At 31.9% G+C, this 27,814-nt stretch overlaps 1 protein-coding gene across 1 annotated transcript; it reads right to left on the bottom strand.

Moving 5' to 3' along the window:
- Positions 1-1,117: 1,117 nt before the first annotated feature.
- Positions 1,118-27,814, bottom strand: LOC124537556 (diuretic hormone receptor). Its single transcript, XM_047114430.1, has 12 exons — positions 27,746-27,814; positions 27,329-27,542; positions 25,746-25,923; positions 17,904-17,997; positions 17,128-17,230; positions 15,458-15,538; positions 12,356-12,435; positions 10,234-10,365; positions 9,407-9,595; positions 4,281-4,447; positions 2,059-2,173; positions 1,118-1,678 (listed from the first exon to the last, which is right to left on the bottom strand). Exons 1-12 carry the CDS (start codon positions 27,812-27,814, stop codon positions 1,631-1,633), a joined length of 1,470 nt encoding a protein of 489 aa, XP_046970386.1. The 3' UTR covers positions 1,118-1,630.

The following is a 27,814-nucleotide window of genomic DNA, read 5'->3' as shown; positions in this document are numbered from 1 at the left end:
AAAATAAATACTAATCTTAGATAGAATCATTATATTAAGTCGTATATAATGACATCTGTTAAAATAAACTGCGAGATAAGTTGCGTTAAGTCGTGGATATACGTGAAAAAGCAAAATTTGAGTTAAATTGTTTTTTCTCATTAACTGACTAAATGACTTTAGAAGTCATATAATTAAAAAAGAGGTATTTTTGAAAAAAGTCTGTAAAGTACCTCTTACCTCTTATTTCGTTGTTAGTAGTTTTTTTACTAACCTATCTATCAAAAGTTGTTTTATTTTAATCTGAACATTATATGAGCCGTCGCCTTATTTTTGCAGGAACTAATTTTGATTAATTTGAAACAAATTAAAATCAGCTTCTTCTTATGTGATATACATATACGCCGTAAAATTATGAATATCGTTAGATTATAATCTATCTCGTTCAATTGTAAACCATCGAAAGATTGTGAACGTTTATTCAACTTATAATAAAACATTTATGTTGGAGTTTAAATAATTTAACTGAAATTAATTTCGACTAGTAAAACTATCGAATAATAATGCGTTAAATTGTAGCAGTATTTTATGGTTCACAATTTCTCGTTAGTTCACAATCTCGCGAGATAGATTACAATCTAACGGTACTTACAATTTTACGATGTCATATATTTTCCTATCTATAATGGCAGTATGAGCAAAAATATATCATATTTGTCAGGACAGCGTAGTAGTACTCAAATAACATATCATATGTTATTTAAGGAAACAAATGGTAAGATATTATTATATATTTTCTTATTGTATTATTCTAATGCTAGAGAAAATTATATTTCTGAGTACACATTTATATTTTTTCATAATTATATTTGCCATAACCACAACAAAACTACTTCGAGTATGTATATATATTTTAATGTGTATATACAATGTGATTATATACATAATTATTATTAAAAATGATTTTAAAATCATATGAAATTTTAGTCAAAAAATACAATGTTTCGGAGCGTTAGCTTAGTAAGAATTTAATTATTAAAATATTGAGGAGTAATTAAAATATATTTTTCATTTGTTAAATGCTATATATTGGGTTAAAATATTGTAAATTTCAATAAAAATAAAAAAAATTCATCACTGAAATAAAACCTCTTTGTTGTCAGTATTTACAAATATTTAGATTAGATATATACATAGTTATTTTTCGAACGAAATATCGACCTCATGCTTATATATACACATATATCTTTTTTTTATAATAAATATTTTAAAAGCCAACGTACAAAGGTTTTATGAAATACCTTTCACACTTAATGTATCAGATCATTTATTTCTTAACGCAAATTTTATTATAACCTCAAACTTCACATTATATTCGATCAACACTCATCATGGGTCCATTTGTCATAGAGAAGTCACTCGATTTGATATCGTAGGGGGCGGAGGCGTCTGCATTCGCGTTGTGAAACGTAAGAGCTTCGATATAGGCTGAATTCTGAAAGGTCGGCGTGTTAGCCGAGGAGTCGCTGGTTGACGAAATCGGTGAAGTTTTAACAGTTAATAGATGCGGCAGGGAGAAGGCGGGAGAGGCGGGAGGGGCGTCCTCCTCGGGCAGAGTGCGCAGGCGCGAGAGCCTCCCCCGCCCCCCGCCTCACACAGGGGACTGCTCGCCGCTCGCGCTCCCGCTCGTTATGTAATCCTGCGCACATTTCTTCAAGTAAATACGTATAAAACTTCACGCTAAATTAATAAAGTTAAGAAATTAACATTTTAATAAGAATTCGTAGATTAGATTTAATAGAATTCGCTTTCTCGTAATCAGTTGACGTATAAACAGACTAACTATCAGAATAAATTTCGCGTTTATATTACGAACGCGGATTTAACCATGACACAGAAGATATTACGTCTTAATTTAATTGAAAATAAAAAATGAAAAGCCTTCAATAAAAACAAAAATAAGGGGCAACCATTCCCGAAAAGTACGTTCGTTTAAGGTATCATACTTCATATATTGACTTATTTTCATTTATATTAGAAGTAGATTCCTAAATTAGTATGTTTCAACGGTAAACTTACAGCATGGAGATGTCTCCCATCATGATGAGGTGCAAGTGACATTCTTGGTACCAGAAGCGTAGTCGTGGTCGTCTCTGAAGCTGCCGACTCCCGTTTTGAAGGGTGACTATACAACCTGTTCCATACTCTTTTTATTAATAATATTTGAATAGCTTAAAAATAATAACCAAGCCATTAATAAACAAAACACTTGAAGTTAAAAAAAATACCTAACTCTTTAAGAATTATCCTGAGAATACCGTTTATTATATAGTCTATGTATTGTGATTTATAATAGTTTATTATCAAATTGTAATTAATCTATGGTTGTAGTTTTATTCAATTAGTTGTAGTATTAGTTTTTGAAGTTCAATTATTCAAGCATCTACAAGCAAATTTGAATACGTAACATGCTTACCTGAAATGAAAGTCTTGCATGCAATATTCCGTGTTGCGAAAGTAGAGAGAAGCGCAGGCAGAAAAAAAGTCAATTATAAAAGCATATAACATTGATTTATTTTGTATATTATTTGTAAAGTGTAACAAAGTATAAAGAAATTTCTCTCCAAATCCACATTATGTACATTCTATAATAATTCTCTTCTTAAATGCAAAAAGCCCGTTTTCGAAAGCATCGCTGAAGCTAGCCGGAATGGGGTCCATGAATCTTCATACCGTGAGCCTAATGAGAAAAAATGGCTGATCAAATATGGATTTGGAAATGGACGAATAAATCTACACAACTATTAGTTGAAGAAAAAAAGATCAAGATACATTTATGTCTCGTTTCCAAAATTAAATTATGAGGCCTGATACTAAAGAAAAAAGAAAATCTGAAAGTATGTGACTTTTAGAAATGTTTTTAACTGCTTGTTACTCGTAATTTTCAAAAGATCGGTTACTGATATACAATTTGCTACATACAGGTCCCATGTATTAGACATTCAATGATCAACCCTCATTTGAGAATAATTGGAACAAAATAAAAGACGATGTTTTAAATATTATTCATAAAAGTAACCATTTTTTTCAATATCCTTCTAGGCTAAAACTTCCTCTAATTTTGATGAGACTGTTTTGGAGCTTCGAACATGTTTTTTCCAAGCGATTTGTTGGATACACATACTCGGTATATATTCATTAGGCACGTGTTGGCCTTATGGCCATGATTTTCCTACATCGCTGAGCGTGTGATAAAATATAAACATGATCAAGCATATGGAAATTCAGAGGTGTCTAATCCAACCTAACCACTGGGTCATCTCAGCCCTCTACGCATACTCAATTGAAAATTGAAAGGAGATGAATACAAGCAGATATAAAATAAACAAACGGCGATAGCTCTAAAAGTTCTGATATCATTACAATGCCCAATTGGCATGCATTAAGATGGAATTTTTAATTAAGATCTTAATGGGAATTTATTATAAATTCAAACTATTTATTACTACCTTTTAGAAAATAAGGGATGATTACATGTATTTATAACTTTTAAGATACATTTTCGATTTGAATTTCGATCCAACTTCGACCGAGTAGTAACTTAATAATAATAATAAATAATAAATATTGGAATGTTGTCCATACATTACTCTGATCTCAATGTAAGTAGCCAAAGCACTCGTGTTATGGAAAATCAGAAGTAACGCTGGTACCACAAAAATCCAGACCCAAGACAGCATAGAAAACTAATGAATTTTCTATATTGACTCGGCCGGGATCTGGGACCTCAGAGTGGCGTACCCATGAAAATCGGTGTACACATTACACGACCACGGAGGTCGTAACTGGATCGTTTTTTTTCGATTGCAACAAAGTAACAAATTGTTAGCAGTATTGGTCCCTGTACTATATTTGTTACGAGTTAAATGTTATAATGATTTTTTAATAACCTAAAAATGATTTAATTACCGAAAGTAAAATCTTAAAAGCATGTCAAACATCGTTAGCGCTTATTTAATTTTTTTATTAGATTAGGCGAGGCTTTTTCCGAGGTCCGTGTGAATTTGATTTATTAATGTTTCGTAAACAAAAAAAGTTTTTAGGAAATATATTATGATTCTAAATTATTCTTATATAATTAATGAAATTATTATAATCACTAAAACACAACAACAAATTGTTTAAAATTAGTATCTAAGGTGAATGCAATAATCTAAAATTGTCGAACTAAAAAGCATAGCCAAGTTTGCAGTGGTTCATGCACATGTCAAAAAAAAAGAAATGAAAACATTTTTGTTTACCGTATGCTCTCTGTCCTGGATCTTGGAGACCAGTCCTTTGAATAGGAGGCACCTCTTCGTCGTCCACCGCCAATTGTCCGTCCGGTTTTCCACCTCTCCACGTGGTACCGTATCGCGTGACGCACCTCTGTGTTCATGAAGCAGTAGAACAGAGCTACTGTAAAACCCTTGAAAAAAAATCATATTTAATTCAAAAACACTGGAAAAAAGATATATCGAAAATCGAAAGTATTCAAATAGTCACGCACACTCAAACACGCCATAATTCATTTGGGCTACTAAATAGAACAGACATTTCACCCAAAATTTTCATACTCGTTATTAGATAAATAATATTTACTACTATAAATGCTACTTCGGTACACGTAATCATTATGGGTTTAACATTTTAATGATATTAAAGAGGTAATAAGCTTAATAATGCAGTTTTTTTCTTTCATATATCAAATCAATGATGATAAGCAGAGAGAAAACAGTGTTTAACTAGTATCTCGTTAAACATTCATAAGAGAGGTCGTATATATGTATAACATTTACTTAGTAGGACTTCGAGCTAGTGAGTCTATGAAACAAACGAATTCTCAAAGTATGAGAATGTTAAATGATGAGCAATATTATAACTAGACCATTTTATTGAGATAAATAAATGTAAATTGATATTTTCCTCATAATTTGGATATTTGAACATCTTCGGCACAAATTGGGAACATAAATGTCCTCTATTTCAAACTTTTGTAAACAAATGGTTGACTTTGTAGATCCTTTAGTATATTTAAGATAGCGTTTTCTAATTTAGGGTGTTATTTCTAGATTTCAAAATAAAGCATCATTATAGCTATTCTGAAATATGATGGAATGTAGTGAAGAAACGAATCATATTCTTTTCAAATAAATAAGGCTCTAGTTGATCTAGACCGTTATTATAACTGAAACAGTTAACATTGAGATCTAAATAGTCCTTTAAAAAACGAATTCAACAACAAGGTTTTTGTTAATGGGAATTGAGTTCCCAAGATACTCCAAACGGGCAATTTTATCCGTCCTCAAAAATTGGGGATACCTGATAAACCGAATTCCCATAGGACAGCGTAAAATGCATTAATCGTGTCGACAGCATTTCCAAGTGGATATTTCCACTGTCTGTCACATCAATCAATAAACAATTTCACTTGAATTTTGCAATTATTGGTTTAATTTTTTTTTATCCTTCATTGATAGATTTTAACGACTGATCAGTGAAATGGGTAACAATTTGTTAGGAAGATTCATAAGGTTCATTAATCTCAATATGTGATTGCAATAGTCAAACAAATTATTCACAAATCTAAATCTGAATAGTATTTCAAGGTTTGAAAGCTAAAGGATTTTATCTGAAAAATGGAAATTGTAATATTGGATAAATAATCATTGTCGTGTGCTATCTAAAGCATTATATGTGAAATACGAAACGAGAGAAACGAATTTGACGCCTTTTATAAGTCTGTATTATTTACAAAGATTGTAAATAAGATACAATTAGAGGACATGTGGTCCACAAGATGACGCTAAAGACCATATGAAGTAGGTTTAGTCGGAAAGCAGACCCTGGGTATAGCCGGGTTAAAACATGCACGGCAGACGAAGAAGAAGACTTAGAAATGTGAAGTGTTCTTCACGTCCTCCAGCTCCAATCGTTCCATTTTCCAGATTTCCTTCCGAATAATATTCCAAATAAATAGATAAAATATTCTTACAACAACTACCCTCTTCTCAAATAGGATCGAGCGGAATCACATAAATACGGCAGAACGCTTATTAACGGTTTAATGTTCGGTTGTCTGTCGGTCGATTAGGTTCGAGTCTGTTTGTATCGGTGGTATTTACTGTTCTTGCATACGTACATACTAATTAACCGTCTATGTATTGAAATATTCTTGTAACCGATTAAAGTTATGTAGTGATGGTAATTGTGTTCAATTATAAATAAATAAAGATCTGTAAAGTATAGGTTAGTCATTCGTGTTATTTTTTTTATTTAACGAATCTTAGGGTTTGTTAGAATATATATAGAACGTTATATTTATTTTATATACGGAGAAAATTTATTCAAACGACATTTTAATACTGTATTAATTACATGCATAACTTTCCCACTAAACGACCTGCGTTATCGTTATGAGTTTGAAACATTTTAGTGCGACTATTCACCGAAGCGTTCTAGATCATTAATAAAGTTCTTTGAACTTTCCTATAGGCGGCGACGACTGATAAATTTTGAAAGGTTCATTCCGTTTATTGCATCTAATTTAAATTTTAACGACTAATATAATATTTGGAGAAGGTAAATTCATTAATAGTTGTTCACTTCCAGGCAGGAAATATTATATACATATATATTTGTATTTGGCTAACATGACTTTCAAACGAGAAACTACCTTAGTTTCTTGCCGGTACTGTTGTATGTTCACCTAGTATAGTTTGTTAAATGACGAATCATAAATGCTTGTAAAAGCTTACTCAAATAATGCATATTTTGACATTGAATTTGGCACTCCAACTCACATAAAATTTAAAACAAATGCAAACTTTGTTAACGCAGTGTTGTGGTTCTTACGCTGGTTTCGGCTAAAAGGGGATTAGAATCTTTGTAGGAGTAAAATTGTTTCTCACAAAGTTCAGGCCGATTATCTACCTGAAAAAGTAAATCTTACAATAACGTTTTGGTTTTATCGAAAAATCCCAATAAGCGAACTAAGAGTTTGCGAATTGATCGCTCTGTATAAATTTACTTAAATGCATATTATATTTAACAAAGATTTAAATCGTTAGATGCGCCCCTGCCATAGTATAACCGCTATAAAATGTGTCAATACTCAAATGAGTCAGCTCACTCATTCGCAATCAGTGTTCATTTATACGTAGTGACAGTCAGACGTCATCCATTGTAATTAATGCGCTAATTATAATCCAAAAAAAAATCGCAAAATGCCGTCATGTGCCTTTCGAAGTGTAATCACAACTCAAGAAATACTAATAAAGCCCAGGGTGTAACATTTCACTCGTAACTATTTATATTTATTTTAATATTGAATTTATTTTATTCCGATGTCCGACAAGACCACGAAATGAAAGAAATTGTGCGACAGAGAAAGTAGTATGGCATAATTTATGTAATTAACAGAGATGAAACTATTGTCTCAGTACCATTCTATTAACTAATATAACTAGATACACGGAAGTAGTACGGAAGCGGCTTGGAAAGGGATCATCTATAAATGGACATTAACAGCGGCAATCCTGTGGTAGCGTCGGCATTTTAGGTTTTATAAATATTATATTACAAAAAATGTTTTAAATTGCACCGTAATATATTTTGTAATATTAATCCGTCAAAATATATTTTTGCTCTTAGAAATCTAGTAGCTTAGTAAATTACGGATGTTTTATTAAAAATGGTTCAGTTGTTCAATCAAGAGTAACTTATTTGGTGCTGGATAAAATTTAAATAATTGAAAATACCTTTCTCAAATTACGTTTTTATTATTTAGATTTCCGCAAGACACACGAACGTTAGCTACGAAATTTAGTCAAGTTTGTTCTGCCTAGAACAACCAGCAACTTGGAACCATAAAAAACAATAAAGTCTGTAATTAAATGCTACGCTGATGTACGCCTTCAATATATTCATTAAAATTTTAAGAGAACAAACAGTCAAAAGTACAATAAATTGATTTTATTTCATGGAGAATAAATATTATGCAATAACAATAAAATTATAATACATTTTTTATAGTACAATTATATTTTTTTTTTGTTAAAATGAAAATTGTTTCTTAATAACGTGTAAAAAATAATTTAATAATTTTTAAAATTATTTCCTTTAACAACCTAATTTCTTACATTTTACAATTTGATGATTTTGTTGACCGTACTTCGCACGCATTCGTGTGAGTGCGTAAGCCGTCGTAAGCGACTTGTCAACACACGCATTGTAAAAATTATTCCACAGTTTTTCAAGGTGAGGGCGCATCTAACGATTTAAATCTTTGATATTTAAATGAATATATTCTAAATCTTCTCTTCAAAAGGGAGAGGAGTCTTTTAGCCTAACAGTGGGAAATTTATAGGTTGTTGTTGTTGTTTTTTTTTTGTATATTACATTTGTATTTTTTTTCCCTCATTCAACACTTTTGGAGATCAGAGATCGGTGATACCTATGTAATTTAAGAAGACCGCATGATGATAATAAACGTAATTTTATTGAGGTTTGTAATCTAAGAACAAATTATTTTAAAATTAATTCAATTAAAGTATTTCCGAGGGATTTTGCTGAAATTTTGCACACACTATTGGTGAATTTATGTATTTTAGAAGTTATTCAATTTTATTGGATTTTTCTTTCAAAAAATCTCAATTACAGCCTTTTGGAATTTATGGCATATTCGGTTGCCTCGGACAGAACGTAAAGCCTGTCCTGTGCCTGATCTCTTTCTGTTCGTGTCAGATTTGCTGTCTCGTGTGAGGGAATCACATTCACGTCAAGATTTTCATATAGAAATTAAAAACCCTTTATTAACGGAACCAAACAAACGAATACAATCCATTTCATTTTGAGCGTTAGAACGTCTATTTAGAAACATTTACAGCATTTTATAAATCTTGTCGTGTCAGAAAATAGATGGAGTTTCTTGTTGTTTACATCTAAGACAGATGATCCGATTTAACGAGTATCTCTTTCACTCTATTTAACATCGAACGGTGTTTGTATTTTATTTAGCGGCACTGACAGTACGTTGGTATGATTTAACACGATTGATAATGAACGAACCCATTTATTTGTGTTGAATATTACGGATTTATGTGAGGTAGCTTGAACATATAGTGAACTGAGCCTAATTTTATTACGGTGTGTGTACATTCCGCCGAGCCGAAATTGCCCAGTGGTTGGAACGCGTGCATCTTAACCGATGATTGCGGGTTCCAACCATGAACCACTGAACATTCATGTGCTTAATTTGTCTTTATAATTCATCTCGTGCTCGGCGGTGAAGGAAAACATCGTGTGGAAAAATTCTGCCACTTGTGTATTCCACAGCAGGGGAAAATTTACAGGCTGTTGTTGTTTGTTGTGTGTACATTCAGCTTACCTGTGTAGATAGCATCAATGCTCTTATATAGTCGAAGGCATGTGCGAACCAAGAGTCGTCACTAGGACCGCAGAGCACCAGCAGGTTTGTGATGCCCAACAGCGGAATGAGGACGAGTAAAGCCTTTGTCGCTTTCCTGTATTGTTCCGTTTCTAATGTGTTCGCTGACCGTAGCTTCGTTATTAACACCTAATAAAATAAAATAATTAACTATATTTATTTAATTACAAAAAAAAAAAAACAAAACGTTATCAAATTTAATTATAATCTGTACACTGATTTTAAATTTACAATTTGTATTTAACTGGGCTTTTTCAAGTAACATTGTATATTCACACAACAGTAATTATTGTTTTACGTTTCGAATTGTAAAATTAATTATGATTGACATCAAAGGACTTCTTTGAAGTGGTCATCTGTTATATGTATATCATATAGCTATATCGTGTCCGTTTTATAAATTATATGTAACATTTTTATGTTTTTATTTGATGTATTTTTTATAAAATATGTAAAAATATGAACCCTTAATTAAGTTAATAGAAACAATTACTCGTTCAATTTAGTACTCGAAATAGACAATATGAATAAATCTGCGTATAAAAAAAAAGTCTAAGCACTAGTTACTTGGCGGTAGCTACTCAGGTGTCCATTGTGTCAGTCCATCTGGATAGCTACCCCCAATCATCATTCTACCGCTAACCAGTAATGGAACTTTAAACTAGAACACAACTATATAAACCGTAATTGCTGTGTTCCAGTTTAAAGGGTGACTGAGGCAGTAATTAATACTTATTGAATCAATGTAGGTCTATATTTAGACTTACCCACATTATCCTTATGAGGAAGAACAGGTTGAGAGCAAGTCCAGCAAGAGCGGGAGCCTTATGTATCCAGTCTACTTGGTGTTCGTGGATCCACTGGCACATCTCGTCATTAGCTTCGCCTGAGATCGCCAACTGCTTAATACAAATTAATAGGTCAATTTATTACTGTAGGTAACTCTGGGAATCATATTTATTATACAACTATAGCAAAGGAATTTCGCCTGAGACCACCAACTGTTTCTTATAAGTATATAAATTAATATGTTACTGTAGGTAATGCTGGGAATTATATTTCTTATACAACTATAGCAAAGAAGCTTCACATGAGAATGCCAACTGTTTTATATAAATATGTAAATTAATATATTACCGTAGGTAACTCCGAGAATCATATCTATTATACAACTATAGCAAAAGAGCTTCGCTTGAGATCGCCAACTGTTTCATATAAATATGTAAATTAATATATTACTGTAGGTAATTCTGGGAATCATATCTGTTATACAACTATAGCACAGAATATTTTTGACTAACGCAAGTATTAAATTTTTGAAAAGTTAATAAGGCATTCTTTATTTTATTATACAATAATTTATATTATAATAAATTCATAATTAATATACGACTTAATTTCGTTTCGTATTATTAATTTGTTGATTAAAGTGCTATAAAATGACACTGATATTCCGAAGCTCTGTTATAATTATATTTTCTGATCTTTTATTGGATTGAAAACTGAAATGCAATTAACAGTAATTGATTTATCAAGAAGCTCGGACGTGTAAAAATCCTTTTAGCTTTTGTTTTAACGCTATATTGATTATATTTCTGAGTTTGTAGACATAAAATACTCAGACATATAGAGTTATAAACGATATAGACCAGGAGGCATCAATGCAAATTCCTAGATAATTATACTCCACGTAATATTTAAAGAGCTTATGCAAATGGTTGATATTCTACCATTTCTGACGTATTGTACACAGTTTTAAGTGGAATTAAATACCTTATTCAGAGAAATGAAGCTGAAAATATGTTTACTAATAATAGAACGCTAATTATGTTACAATGCAAAGATGCAACTGCTTCATACTTGTACTTAAATCGTAGCACTGTTTGAAAAATTGTCTCAGGTTATACAAATAAAAAGTTAGCTTACGAGAAAAAAAAATCGTTTATTTTAACGGCCTTAATTATGAGGAGAGATCAACTTTCTGGAAGCGGTTTGGGGGAAAAATCCCATCAAAAATTTACTCTAACTTTGCAGGCAGGCTTATACTCCGCAAAAAGGTATTAAATAATTTCACAAAGTATGATGTTTTAACATAGAATAATTAAAACGATAGAAGCCTTCATATAACATTTATTACATTCCTTTAAAAAATATACAGGTTCAAAGTGAGGTCAACGATTTTCATTTTACATATAAATATTAGCTTAATAACATTCTGAAAATATTCTTTGAAACCGGCTCTTTGTGGAAGATTATCGATATTAAATGCATGGAACGTTAATAATGTAACTATCTAAATTTCACTAAAGCCTACACATACTATACCTATACTAGCTGAAGCAGCGGACTTACCCGCGCTATATTTATAAAACACAAACGTTTGGACGTTTTACCCCCTTTTAACTTAAGGGTAGAGTTTTGTAAAATTAGATGCAATAAACGAATCAAATCATGCGAATGTAGTTCTTAATTCTCCATATAACTATGTTTTTATTTTCAAAAATATTTTGTAGAAACAGTTACTATTGTATAACCTTAATAATCCTACTGGAAAAGCATGTAAGTACATCTAAGTTTACTGTAATGATAACGGTGACAATCACGCTCAAAGAAAATTTCTAAAGGTTTGATCGCGACTGGAATGGAATTCGACTCATTGTTTTCCATTTAATAATATTTTACCAGGCATGGATTACAAACATACATGGTTTGGATGCCTTATACATAGTTTGGATCCAGCTTTATATCGTTTTTTTTTTATTTAACAGAAATGTCAATTTGAATGTCGATGTGAAATGGTCCTTATTTCACATGTCACCGCTTTTTTAGTCAGAGTTCTTACCATAGTATTCACTACACAGCTTATATATGTTATTTTAAAGCCCTTACCCCATCAGGTCCCGTGGATGGCACCACCGTTACGAAGCACCGGGATATCACCCATATTGTGATGAATATGGCTGGCGCTCCTGTATAATGAAATATATTCATTTTTAGTATGAGAGTTTCTGTATGAAATTGATTTTAACTGAGAAAGCGTGTGATCTTAGTTTTCTATTACGAACAAAATAATTCCTTTTCGGAATTTAAACGATATTCATTTATCCTAAATTAAGTAATTAGCGTGATTTATTACAAATATTTAACAAAAAAGAAATACTATTATGCCCAAAAATGTAAATTGAGCTTATGAGTCTACTGAATATTTTTACAAATTGCGATGTTGCTAGGTCATATAAATATTCAGGAACTCAAAACAAAATTGAGATACACCAAAGGCATGGACTACATGTCTGTGGAGATAGAAATATAACAAAAAAGAAAATAATAGAATCCAAAAAAAATACGATACACGATACATATAATCCAAATTATCAGGTCCAAAATTCCAATCTGTTGAGGCATTTAAAAGCTATATATCAGAGGTAGAGATATAGGACAGAGACACCGACACACATACATGAACATTCTAAAAGTATTACAATCCTGTTCGGATACCTAGTAGTTTAATTAAATCGAAGTCGAACTATTAACTATATTTTGATAAACATTATAAAAAATTAATATGATAATCGTTTTAGGATTATAAAGTAGCCGCTGTTTCGGAGATTTTACTCAAATAGACCTCTCTAATGTCGGTTGCTGAAATATTCAATTTTAATTTTACCCTTTGACTTTTTGGCGTCAAAAGCTGACATGGTTGAATGGAATTTCGTTAAATATGCTTTGTTGTTTGAGCTTTTATTAATAAATAACTTATTACGGTGTAAAAATAGTTCACTTCAATCCGAATTATAATTAAAAAGTAGCCGGTGGGTATCACCCACACATCACATTCGCGGATCAGGTACCTATTGTTTAGTTCCGGCTTGAATTGTGAGTAAGGTGTAACAACAGCAGTTTAGACCAACCCGCATTGGAACAGCGTGGTGGAATATGTTCCAAACCTTCTCCTCAAAGGGAGAGGAGGCCTTTAGCCCAGCAGTGGGAATTTACAGGCTGCTGTGGTTGTTTGTTGTTGTAACAACAGGCACAAGGGACACAATATTTTAGTTCTCAAGGTTTGTGGCACATTGCCATTGTGAAGAGTGGTAGATATATCTTACAGTGCCTGTCTATGGGCGATGGTCACCACTTACCATCAGATGACCCATTCGCAAGTTCACCTACCAATATCATAAAGACAATATAATGCTATGCGGTAAAGGAAAACATTATGAGGAAACATGCTCATGTCAGTTGAAATCTGTCACATGTATATCAACTAACACTGGAACACACTGATCGCTTCACCAATGTGGGTTGGAGCAACTTCCAAACCATCTTCTTCAGAAGATGTCTAAACTAAAGTAAAGTAACTAAACTAAGTTTTTGTGAACAAAAACCAGACAGTTTAGCCCATCATTGTGTTATTTGTAGGCCGTAACTAATATCCTATTCTATAAATTTGAAGGGTTTTTATATGTTTATACGCAGATATATAATCCGAGGTCAATAAGAAGATTTTATTGTCCAACAATATATTGTAAGCTGGAACTATATCCAATAATATTTTGAAACATTTCAACTACTAATCCGAGCTTATGTTAGATTATCCAGACGGATTTTGTAGACAGGATACAATTAAAAAATAGAAATATATTTTTGAAAGGGATTTAATATTTCATATTTTTCCAGTCGACTATTTCTTTCTTATAAATCATAAGGGTTTATACCTCTGGAGCACAGGCAAATGGGCCAGCTGATGGTAAGTGATCACCACCGCCCATAGACATTATCGCTTTAAGAAATTTTAACCATTTCTTACATCATCAATGGGTCCCCTATCTTGGGAACTCAGGCATTATGTCCCATGAGCCTGTAGTTACACTTAGTCATCCCTCGAACCGGAAGACAACAATACTGAGTACTCCTTTTTGGCGGAGAATATCTGATTAGAAGACGGGCTTGTGAGATAAAACTATACTACATAACTTTAAATCTGGAATATTCCAGATATATTTCCAATACAATTCACGAATACGGAATAGTTTTAAACTATGTCAAAAGTTTAGCTAGGTACAAATATTATATAGAAAATTTAACATGTTCATATTTCAGTCGAATAATGTAAAAGTACTATTGTCAATATCGAAGTGACGACGTAGTTATTCTAAGTTTTATATCCGAAAATAACTGATATAATATTTGTAGGTATATAATTGAATGTCAAAAGCATGTGGGAAATTCTTAAAGATATGATTTGAAAATCAATCTGGATAATTTAAATTACTGTTGGGATATTTTTTTAAAGTGATCGGTTTTAAAAAATGAAACAGCTAGTCGCTTCGCGCTTTTTCATTTGCGTTGAACGTAAAGCCTCTGCTCGTATCGACTTCTGCCTTGAATTTAGCTGTCAAATAAAATATTTTTTAAATCTGACTGATTTATATTCAGAAAAAGCGCGTTCAAACAATAAAAATCAAACACATTTCTCCGCTTCATTGTAAAGTTTCATAAAGTAGAATATTAAAAACTCGATTAATATAAAAAGCGTGTAAATAGGTTCAAGTAACTAACAGCAATATACAAAAGATAAAAGCCTCCTTCCTGAATATTTATTCCTTCAACTTTTTTGCTTTTATTATTGTTAAATATATCTTCTTATAGAAAAAAATGAAAAGCATAATTATTGGTACTAGAAGTGTCGTGCGTTATGTCAAAATGTAAAATGTCCTTTAAATTAATTAAACCTTTTTAGTCGGAATAAATATAAAATGAAATAAAAAAAATAGAATAACCCATGGTCTTCGTTAGTAATGTCAATGCAAAAAAGGTCAGTAAAGCTAAAAATTATATAATAACATAGCACCTTTCTCTTCTGTAATAGGTTAGCTAAAGGTCAAATTACTATAATAATTTTATGAAATAGCAAACCGCGACGTGGTTTTTGAATAATAACATCAATGTTGCTTTTAATTGATATTAAACGAATAGTTGCGGCGTACTCACCCCAGCCAATTGTTGTGTAGACTTTCAGCTTTATATTTTCCGCGGTGAATGTTTCGACGACCAACATGTATAAATACAGACCTAGAAATAATAATCATTGTAAATATTTCATATGAAATCGTAAAGAATTATATAAAATTTAATTATAAATAAATGAAAAAAGTTTGATAGTGCTTTTTAAAATAATTATTAAACTGTTAAATTAATTTATTGTTTTAAACAATATTTACATATGTGTCGTTTATATTTTGTAGTTTTGTTTAAAAATTTAATTGAATTTAATTGATAATTTTATTACATAATTTAGCGTTTCGGATTTAGTTTAAATTCTAGAAACTTTTTTTTTTAATTTTCGTCTTCTATTAGTATTGGTTTAAACTTATACAGCCAGGATAGAACCATTTTATTTAGTACTAGCGGTCGCCCGCGGCTTCGCCCGCGTAGATAACGGTTCATAATCAGTCTTTTAATATCCCTACTGCTGAGGCACGGTCACATTTGAAGAATTACTGCAACCGGCGCTTGGATCTATTGTGATAAACCTCAAATTCGTGATCACAACACCTCAGCCAGACCAACATCAGCCACGAATCTGATGAGGTTCTTAGGGTCGGAGGCCATTATGCCCTCTAAGGACCGGAGTTAGAACATTTTATAGTTCTATCTTTTATAGTTTAGGCATCATACGCAAAAAATCAACTTTTTTGGTCTTTCCTTTTCGTTGGTTTTTCCTTTTTTGTCCGAAAAACCCAAAATATCTTACGGAACCCTATTGTTTTTTCAAAATAAAATTTAGCCTATGTTATGCGGCATTAATTTAGCTTTCGAATGGTGAAAGAATTTTTAAAATCGGTCCAGTAGTTTTTGAGCCTATTCATTACAACCAAACAAACAAAGTTTTCCTCTTTATAATATTAGTGTAGATTATTTCTTTAAAATCTCGTATCAGTCACATTTAGCATTTTAAAATTCGTATGCATATTTGTTTATAAGAATATTATATGTTGCTTACATATACACAACAAAAAACTAGCTATTGAGCTTACGGGCATATGTTATTCGCAATAACCGTTTACCTTTAGGGTAAATTTAAGCAAAGTACTTGGATATCAATAAGGTAAGATAAGTATTTATGTAAAGGGTTGAATTCAGAAAAGGGCGCTGAATCCCGATTCAAGGTTTTGATAAAAATATCGTTCTCGTGAAATACTACAATAGTATTCATGAGGTATTTCTTTGAATTTTCTCACATATTATAGTTAACTTAATAAATCTTAGGTATTTGTTACGTCCACAGACGCATTAAACAAATCGTTTGAATTAAGGAACATATGCCTTGCTTATATTAATACATATTTTTATTTATATAAAATCAAACTAAATAAAATAAAACGTTTATTTTGTTCTAGAATGTTCTAGACAACAACAACAACAACAGCCTGTAAATTCCCACTGCTGGGCTAAAGGCCTCCTCTCCCTTAGAGGAGAAGGTTTGGAACATATTCCACCACGCTGTTCCAATGCGGGTTGGTGGAAGAATGTTCTAGAACTTGAAAGTAATTACTTTATGTTTGTAAAACATTAATGTTATCTATTTCTGAACTAGAGTTTCACAAGTAAATGTTACCTGCGTATCAATACTCACATATATGTAGGTAGGTAGGTCTTACCTTCGACTAACATCCAAAAGAAGTTCGTCAAATAAAAATAATGCATACATATGACTAATATCATGCAAGATGCTTGATCTTTTTGCGCCTCCTCAGACCAGTTCTGAAACAAAGTTCATTTAATTACAACGAGTACGATCTCTTTAATATTGAACACTCGTTTGTGTAACAAATCTCCGTGGTGAAAAGGTTGCAAGCCTACTGGGTACGTCCTACACGTCATAATTATATTATACCGCCAAACAGCAATGCTTAGTGTCCGGGAAGGGTAAATGAGCATAACGAGGGACATAACATCTTATTTCCCAAGGTTAGTGGCGCATTGGCGATGTAAGGAATGGTTAATATAAATTTATTACAGCGTCAATGACTACGGACGAGGTGTCACCAGAATTTTGCCTGTTTTCCTAAATATATTTAAAAAAAATGCTGCTAATAGTTTGCATAATACAATGCGCATGATTACGACTGTTTCATTTAAATGATACAATTGAAATTTGACATAATTTTTACAGTTATATAGTTTTGTATTGTATATTATGCTTACGTCGTTTTAGTACATGAATTCAAAAAGACTCAGCAAAAAGGTTTATAGAGATTAATTTGAATAAAGCTGTTTAAAAAAAATGTGACAAACGTCAAAGATTTACTTTTGAAAAAAGTTTTTGTAAAGTTTTAATGAATCGTGGTTAAAGCTGACAAAGTTAAGACCGTGAAAGTAGTTCCTTTGCCACGGACGATTATTAAAAAAAAAAGATAAACAAAACAATACTTACTTGTAACGCTAAATTTAACATCCAACTACACGCCGATAGTATATAAGTAGACATAAGATTAGTATGTATTGTGTTACGAAGACATCTCAGGTCTCTGAAACAAACAATATTAATCAGCTAATTACAGACAGTGTATTACATGTAATTAATGCTTAGCGAGATCAATAATCAGTATGAAAATTTATGGTAATTTTCATCTTAACAAATTTGTGGCGCCTTTAATAACCGTACATGGGCCGGGCAGCCAGTCTAACGAAAAGTTGCCAAGGAATACTTCTAGTTTGTCTTTCCAACATTCAGCTGTCAGATAAAATTATGGCGTAATGGTATAGATTTTTTTATACCTATACTTTAAATATTCCTAAATAAATAATCGTATAAGCGAATGATTAAATTAGGTATAGTTAAGTTTACCGTTTGACTTTCGACATAATTATATCTCAGATATATTTATTTAATAAAATTATTATAAAAAATCAACAACTAATTAAATTTTAATGAAGAAATATATTTTTATTATCATTATTTTTTTTATAATTATAATTAGTTGTAATTTTACGGTACATTATTTTCACGTTCAGCTTTATTGTTTTTCAAATGGACCTTTTGTTCTAATTGATAATGAAGTGTAGGGTTTGAGGTTTAGTTTTATAATTTAATAAATTTATTAGCTTTCTTAATACCTCTATTACGACTAAACCTTACGTGAACAATATGAAAAACTTCGATATTGATACCGCCTATGATCAGACGTAAAACCTGGTATGTTTAAAGCCACTACGATTGTCGGTAACAAGACATAAATGAAAAGTACTAGATATATCAATTTCTCTATTAAAATATTTTTCCGTTTCTCAGATTTTATTAACACAAATAAATAACATTTTTATTGATTATCGTTCTTGTTAATGTATAGTTGCTACAAAAGCGAGGTTGTTCGTGTATTAATTTGGGACAAATTATAACACGAACACACTAAAAATTCAGTAGAAACTACTGTAATTATGTCTTGAATATTTCACCGCTAAATATATAATTTCATTGTAAATCATACATAGATCAATGATACATATCGATCTGAAACTTTTAAACGAGGTCTCAATACTAAAATGTATGGATGCCCTCGATAAACGAACTAGTCAACTATAAAATCAATACAAAATAATGTTCCTTGGAAATATAATACAGATAAATTTATTCAATTCTCAACTATAGTTTTCGATTCACTTGTTTCAGCCGCATACAAATTCCATTCTAGAAGTTTCCTCATAATAATAAAACCTTAGATAAAGGGGAACGGCCTCAATAAGAAGCTCGCAACTTTTGTGCTCAACAGTCATTGTTTGTGGATAATGCAAAGATTGTGATTATTTGCCGCATTATGTTGTATGTACAATTGTGATGATTCATACAACGATACCGGAAAGTAAAACAATACCTAAAAGACAAATGGTTTGTAAAATATTCATTACGCTGATTTAAAATTTGTGGACCAGCTCCAACTGTGTTCCATAGACTCTTATTTCTGTGTTTATTAAATTCGTAAGTACATTAAACAGGCATTATATATTTTTTTGCATTTGGTAAGAAAGGCGTATTACCCGATACAAGATTTTGTAGATGATAAAAAAGCGTGGAATTAATACCCATTGATTTCCACGCATGATATTTTACTTTGAATAATTGTATTAACTAACATGACTTTGTATTTTTTAATGTTGTAAAAGAGTAACTACTGAGTTTTTTGCCAGTTCTTCTCGGTAGAATCTACTTTCCGAACCGGTGGTAGCTTCATTTAATTGATAAATGACGATTCAAAAGTTCTTGTAAATGCCTACTTGAATAAAGTTTATTTTGATTTTGATTTGCAAATGTACATATATGTAAATGTTTAAAATATATTCACAATCAACATAAGTGATCTAAGTATCCCCAGGTCTTATATAGGTGTACTATTTTTCCGTCCTAAAGTTAAGGAATAGAATTTACTCAAAGATACCTCTCCGATTTTGCCAATTCAAGTTGAAATTTCCAAAAAATCCTTTTTAGTGAGCGCGTCCGTAGAAGGAGTAAATATTATGTAAACGGACGGTGCCTATTTTAGAACCCTGTCCTATGTAGCGTCATGACCAATATTATTATGCAATAATTTTATTTGATTGATTGATGAATTTATTTTCGATTCTGAACATAATCTGAAGAAATATTATTCCATTTGTCTAAAGAATAACCATGCGAGCCGCCTTTGTTAAATCGTTACAGAATGTCAATATTAATTCGTGTTTTGAACTTTTACTAAGTTTCCAAGATCTCATAATGAGTCAGTCATTTATATCATTTATATATATAAATATAATATGTAGAACTCGAGTGAACCGATCTATTCGCATTGTATATATTTAAATGTAATATAAAACTCAAAAGATCCAAACTGCTAAGTGTAAAAACTTTAAATTTACATTGCTGCATAGTTTTCTGAAGACAATTTAGAGATATACAAATGTTAAACGAAGGTTTCGTAAATGTGTTTTAGTTCTGGCATTTTTCGAAGTGCCCGAACGATTTTCTCTCCGATTACATTAACATAAAAGCTATAGAATATCAAAACATGTACAATATGAAGACATTGTTTACGGACATTGCAATATAATTCAAAAGACAACATTGGCTCCGACCAATCACTTCCAGTCCTTCCGTGAATCCGAAAAAAACAAAATTTACTCTTAAAATGGTGTAATCAATATCAATTTTAATGAATTCAAACTTTACCACATATGTATGATAATTAAGAATTGTCTTTTATACATATAATTAAATTGTAGTGTCTGTTTGTAATTTTAAAATAGCCTCTCAATCTGAATCCTCAATGTATATGTATGTATGTATACACGGTACATATATCAAAATAACATTTTTTAGAATTTGTCTGTCTGTCTGTTTGTTCCGGCTAATCTCTAGAACGGCTAGACCGATTTTGACGGGACTTTCAATGGCAGATAACTGATATAATAAGGAGAAATTTAGGCTAGAAAAATATTTTTTTTTGTTAAATTCGAACGCGTAAAAGGTCGCGGGCACAGCTAGTCTTATAAATGAATTGAGTGAATAGAAAAATGATTGAATGCTATATGAATTTAAATTTGGAAAGAAATTCTATCATCAGGATTTCCGTTAATTGGAGTTCTTCCCATGGGCGTTAGATAGATGAAATAATTTTAGTTGTATAATTACAATTTAACTTTTGAAACGCGATTATCTCGATGGGGGCTTGTAATTGCATTCCGTTCAAACGAGCAGACAGCTCAGTCGTTCAATTCGAATACCTTAAACCGTTAATTAATCTCTCAACAATCACATAATGTTTCTGAAGATGTCATTCAATCATTCTCCTCTGCTGATTCAGTATAAATGTCAACTTGACGTTTTTTAATGATTAACTAAATAAACCGTAAATGATTAAGACATTATACATTAACCCCCAAAACATTTGAAAGAATTTATTGGTGATTGGCTATGAACCTAAAGTACATATTATTATACCTATTCCAAAAAAATAATGCTGGTAATACTTCGTCCTAGGGCGTCTACCTTTAAATAGCATACTTAGTATTTGGTTTCGGTTTGTATAGATAAACCAGTGTTACTACATGCACAAGATACATAGCATCTTAGTCCCCAAGGTTGGCAGTGTATTGACGTTGTAAGGTATGGTTAATATTTCAATGTGCTGTGGTAACATGGGCTTTTCTGCGTGGGCATACCAGTCTTCAAGAAAAAATTGTCTACGGATATCATGAAAATCGTTTAGCAAGGCTGGAAGTGCATGTTTCCAGAGTAAAGAGTTATAGGAACAATTCAAACGGCTCGTCAATCGCCTTAAAGGATATACCTGGTGCATAATAGCGTTTTTATTTAAATATTAACGTAACAATGTCCAAGCTTTATTTTGGTAAACAATTTAAACAAACAAGTGGATAGTTTTATTATTGTGACACACATAATTAAACGGCTAAATGCATGTATAATGTACGTTAAAACTAACATTAATAAAAGTTACGATAAAGTTATATTGGACGAAACATGATTCCACAAGTTTCTAGTGATGTTATGCAAACGAATTTACATTACTTCGGGTTTGTGTTGGAGCTGAGTCAAGCTATTTAACGTTAGCTCGAATTATTAATGAAAACTTCAAACTGTAAATTCAACACATAATAAATATATTTCTAAAAAGCTCTAAACCAATTGGTAAAGTGCCAAAAACAGATTAATCTTAATCAAAGATCGCGAGTTCCAATCTTGGCAAGCCCCGTTGAGTTTAATGTTCATAATTTGTAATATAGGATACTTTTGTTAAACTAAAGCCTGCAACAGGTTTATCTATCTATTAATCTGCATTTGAGCAGCGTGGTTGAATAACGTGGTATAAGCTTCTTAATCGGAGAGAGTCCTCCTCATTTTTTTCAAATAATTTGATTTTAAAAAGTAACTTTAATACGTAAAAAATGCACAATTGAGTATTGGAATGTAATTTTTATCAAGTACTATAACAGTTCATTGTTTTCTGTTATTTTACATATATATACAAATACTATGTACGACGGGGACTTATTTATATGATATTACAAATATATAATACTAGAGTGGAATAGTGAGTCGAGATGGCCCAGTGGTTAGAACGCGTGCATCTTAACCGATGATTGCGGGTTCAAACCCAGGTAAGCACCGCTGATTCATGTGCTTAATTTGTATTTATAATTCATCTCGTGCTCAGCGGTGAAGGAAAACACCGTGTGTATTCCACCAACCCGCATTGGAACAGTGGAGGAATATGTTCTAAACCTTCTCCTCAAAGGGAAAGGAGGCCTTTAGCCCAGCAGTGGGAATTTACAGGCTGTTGTTGTTGTTGTTGTGGAATAGTGGCAAGAATACTAGTATCATTTATTGTGGTAGAATAGATCTTTGTTAGAAGTGTTATAACATCGATTAATTTGTTATATACTAGTATATATGTATGTTTCAATTTTATGTGTTGCACTTGCCAAAAAGACTACCAGATTTTAATACGATGTCTTTAGTTTGTATTGAATTTGTAGGTTTAATAGTGTAAATGAATCTAAGGCTTTCACGTTTCACTTTTAAAATTGAATTTGATGAGACAATAATATTATATATATTTGAAATTTCGACAACGTTGAAGATATTTATTTAATTTAAATAACGCTTTGTCATTTTGATTAATAATTAATTTATTTTAATTAATGTATTTATTTTGTAGTGTTTATGTAAGCCGTCTATATGGTATCGTTGTGATTCGGTTTCAAGAGTGAAGAGTAATTGTAACGTGTAGAAGGTACATAATATTACCTTGGAAATTAAGAATATTCCAAGGTTGGTGGCATGTTGAGATCAATGTGTGGCTCACCCCTTCATTACGAGGCTCATTCAAAATCAAAATCAAATAAACTTTATTCAAGTGGGCTTTTATAAGCACTTTTGAATCGTCATTTAACAATTAAGTGAAGCTACCACCGGTTCGGAAGTACATAGATTCTACCGAGAAGAACCGGCAAGAAACTCAGTAGTTTCTCTTTTTCAATTTTCAAAAAATACAAAATCATGTTATTTAATACAATTATTTGAATATATATATCCTGCCTGGAAGTCAACAGGTATTAATTCCACGCTTTTTTATCATCTACAAAATCTTATATTGATTAATATGCCTTTTTTACCAATGTATTTTTTATATTTGAATTTACGAAACGGCAACGTTAAAAATGTATGTTAGCTTACAATATTAAAACCGATATCGAAGATGGAATTAATATAAATTTTTATAAATAAAATAAAACCGCCTTCAAAAATGAACTAAAAAGAAAAAAATAATCAGTTACATCCATATCCAAGTTACGATTTTTTAATCACCTCTCAAAGTCGGTGCCAACATTGCTAATATAGGTACATAATACATAATACATACATACAAAAACTAAATCTTTTTATTGTATAGATGACACCATTAGACAAACCTTACTATCGATACAAATTAAATTAAATTATTTTATATTTACTTTGTTGGCACCGACTTCAAAAGGTGATTAAAAAATCGTAACTTGGATATGGATGTAACTGATTATTTTTTTCTTTTTAGTTCATTTTTGAAGGCGGTTTTATTTTATTTATAAAAATTTATTTAATGCTTTTCAGTGTTGTTTTGTTATTTATAATTACAATTGGTAGTGTTTGTCATTCACTTTATTATACTCAGTACATTTCGGCTTTCGACTCTAAACATAACTCAACGCCGTTTCAATACGATGTGGACTGCAACAAATTAAGCGTGACCTAAGTTACAATAGCCTAATGTTAACTGCTCATCGCCAATTAGACAATACCATTTTTCCCGATGAAATGCCGTTAATCATTGAGGAATTCTCCTGGTAATCCACCATAGCTAGACTTCATCATAGGCATGTTTACTAACATCAATTGCTCGAAGACTATCTTAAAGAAATCGAACTAAACCCGTAAAATAGTTACTTACTAATAGGTTCTGATTACCAGTTGTGGTCTTCATCATCAGTTCCACTTCATCAAATGTCACTTTTCGTGAGCATATGACCAAGGCACTTTGAATCAAACCGAAATCACTATAGGTCTGCCTATAAAATTTGAGGAGTTCCCTCGATTTCTCCAGGATCCCATCATCAGATCCTGATCTCCTGACAATGGGACCACCTGTAAAACATGCCCTATCAAACAAAAAAAGAATTGTCAAAATCGGCCCAGCCATCTTCGAGTAATTCGGTAACATACATAAAAAATAAAAAAAAAAAAAAAAAAAAAAGGCCCCGACGAATTGAGAACCTCCTCCTTTTTTTGAAGTCGGTTAAAAATAAAAAATAAAATCTAATTTCTATCGAATACAATATCATATTTTACATCATATAAGATTATTATCTCTGTATAATGTATATTAGCATCTATCTATACGATTATCTATAGTTATATATCTAAGTTTAGATTCCTGGCCAACTTTATACGATACCAATTGAATTGATCAAATATATCGTAACGTGAACACCGGCCGTGGGATGTAGCCTCTTGTTCTGCCCATCGGCTTGAGTTTGATTGAGGTCAATCAGGTGTCGGTAAATTGACCCCTAATCAAAGTAGTTTAAGCGAATTAGCGAAATCGTGCAAAGCTACTTCATGTATCTTGACGACCTCCATGGTCGAGTGGTGTGTACACAGGTTTTCATGGGTACGCCACTCTGAGGTCCCGGGTTCGATTCCTGGCCGAGTCAATGTAGATTAACATTAGTTTTCTATGTTGTCTTGGGTCTGGGTGTTTGTGGTACCGTCGTTACTTCTGATTTCCATAACACAAGTGCTTCAGCTACTTACATTGGGATCAGAGTAATGTATGTGATGTTGTCTTATATTTAATTTATTTATCTACTAGCGTTGAGCAAAACGAAATTACAATACTATAAATACAATAAACATTGAATGACTCAATTATTTTATAACTTAAACAACTATATATCCAATATTTCCGTGAACTGTGCAATGTTATTTTCTTTATTTAAAGAGTTTGGTTACACAAATTACTGTGATGCTGAATACGTCTTCCTTTACCAGAAAACTGGGCTTGAGACGTGATCATAGATCATCTTAACCTTACATCCAATTTTATAAGTTTATTAAGAGTCTTAGCACCCGCAGATAAAGGTTGTGCCAAGACGCAGATTATTCCCCGATTCCCCTTCGATAACAATGTAGGTAACAATTTAAAAATAAGAATATCTTAATGTTTAAATATATTAAGGCACTTACTTGAAATAAAGGAAAACAAATACAGCGAGAGATAAGACGGCCAGGCTGAGAGAGTATCCGGCCAAGTATATGAGACTAGCGACGTCCGTCGGCGACACGTTCGCTATCCGCTCCGTGCAGTTGACGTAATTTGAGTAATTATGCCATTCGCCCTGGAGACACAATCTTGAAGCGTTTTCTGTAAAAATACGAACGTTTTAAAACAAATTCGAGTCCAATACTTGTATAAAAGTTTTTGTTATTTTTGTTTTTTCGCTCTTGTATTAAAGTTTTTATTTCTTTTCGGCCTGGATGTAACTGTTTTTAAAGTATCCAAAAATGCGAAATATTTTAGAAAAATATGTATATGTTTCTATAAATCAAAAACATTTTATAATAGTATTATCATTTAAAGTAACAAGACATTTAAATTTGTTCAATAGAATAATGTAAACATCGCTATATTTATGGATGAATATAGTTATAAGAACAATTGTAAATAATAAGTCGTAAATATAATAAATACAATCCAGAAGCTATAAATATACTTGTTATATTATTAAATCATAATATTAAATATTTATTTTATATGATGATGATTAAAATTCTTTAAATCGGAACAATTTACGTTCTATGAATTGGTAGTCGTACTATTTAGTAGTCGGGTTGCATCTAGTGATGAGTCTTTGTGCAGACCGGTCTGAGTTAGTATAACTAACTCAATTATTCGACCAACAAACGTCAATACTCGTATTGTCGTATTCCAGTTCGAAGGATAAACGGTCAGTGGAATTACACGCACTGGGAATGTAATATTATACGTGATGTTGTTCTGACCGATTTTAACCATCCTATTACTTAATACATGTTATAAGTTCACTAGTGTGTAAGATCCACATAAATCGATAGACCGGAAAATTTGACGTTGTAGGTGTTTTCAGAGGCTAGGGAAGTATACCCTATTTCCAATTATACACTCCGGATGGTTTGACAGAAAATCCCGAAAATATGACGTCGGGAGACTTGGGGTTTGAACCCTGAATCTCGGGATCTGCTGCTATGTATGTCACCACTAGACCAATGAAGTAATCGTTAATGTAATCAAAATTATAGATCGTATGTTTGAAAGCGTATTGATAATTTGACTGTGTACATATACAGTGACCAGTGCCATCAGATTGCTTGTTTGAAAATTAGTTTATAAAAGAACATTAAGTAGCTTATACATTAATTGATCACAATCTATACATACATATCTATATGTGTAATGTGCTTATCCGAAAATTACAAACGTGTCGAGAAAGTTACTTTCATTTTAGATACAGAATCATTCTCATCAATCTTGTGCAAAAACATATCCATTGACGTCATAGAAAAATTGCGTTATATTTAATCTTTATATGTAAGTACAAAGTAAATACGTTCCTCAGTTTTATTTTTGTCATATCAAAGCATAAAACTTTGACATTTATTGGTTAAACAAGTTGAAAACGTTTATAATATTTACATTGAAAAGAGATTTTATTGCGATTTTAAAATTCGAAAACATAAATTTAAATTTAAAAAAGAGTATCAGTTAAATGTTAGTAATTATATGTACTCACGCGTGTCATCATATTGGACTCCGTGGAACTCACTAAAACACTTCTGAATCGCCAAAGTGTTCCACGGAGTCGGGTCCCAGCACAACAAGCCATCGTAGTACGCGGGGCAGAAGTTCAAAGATAAATTAAAGTTCTTCGCCAAGCAGTCCTCGTTAGCGTCCTCCCCCACGCCCTCAGCAGCGTCCAAAGTCTGTAGATCCTCCAGTTTGCTGAACTAATATATCGCCTCGGACTAGAAATTTATATAAAAACTTTGGTTTGATCTTTGGTAACGTCACTATCACTTTTCGACAAGTTCCTATCTATTGTTTTGGGAAGTGAGTTCTTCCATCGCGGAGTTATTCAAGTATTTTGCGCACCACGCCTTATTGCATTGGATTCTGCGGAGCTCTCTCGCGTCTCCAGTAAGAATGTTACCATGATAAGGTTGTTTGATCGCGGCTTGTTTTCTAACTTATCAAGCGATAAGACTCTCAGAGCAAACAT

The sequence above is a fragment of the Vanessa cardui genome, chromosome 18 (assembly GCF_905220365.1).
Source record: "Vanessa cardui chromosome 18, ilVanCard2.1, whole genome shotgun sequence".
Classification (NCBI taxonomy): Eukaryota; Metazoa; Arthropoda; class Insecta; order Lepidoptera; family Nymphalidae; genus Vanessa; species Vanessa cardui.
Note: the sequence above shows the minus strand (reverse complement) of the source record. Positions and strands in the feature narration are given on the sequence as shown.

Coding starts and splice junctions, on each gene's coding strand:
- LOC124537556 (XM_047114430.1), bottom strand. CDS start 27,814: ATGTTTGCTCTGAGAGTCTTATCGCTTGATAAGTTAGAAAACAAGCCG. Junction 27,543..27,745: donor GATCAAACAACCTTATCATG/GTAACATTCTTA, acceptor GCGATATATTAG/TTCAGCAAACTGGAGGATCT. Junction 9,596..10,233: donor TCCTCATAAGGATAATGTGG/GTAAGTCTAAAT, acceptor TTATTTTATTAG/GTGTTAATAACGAAGCTACG.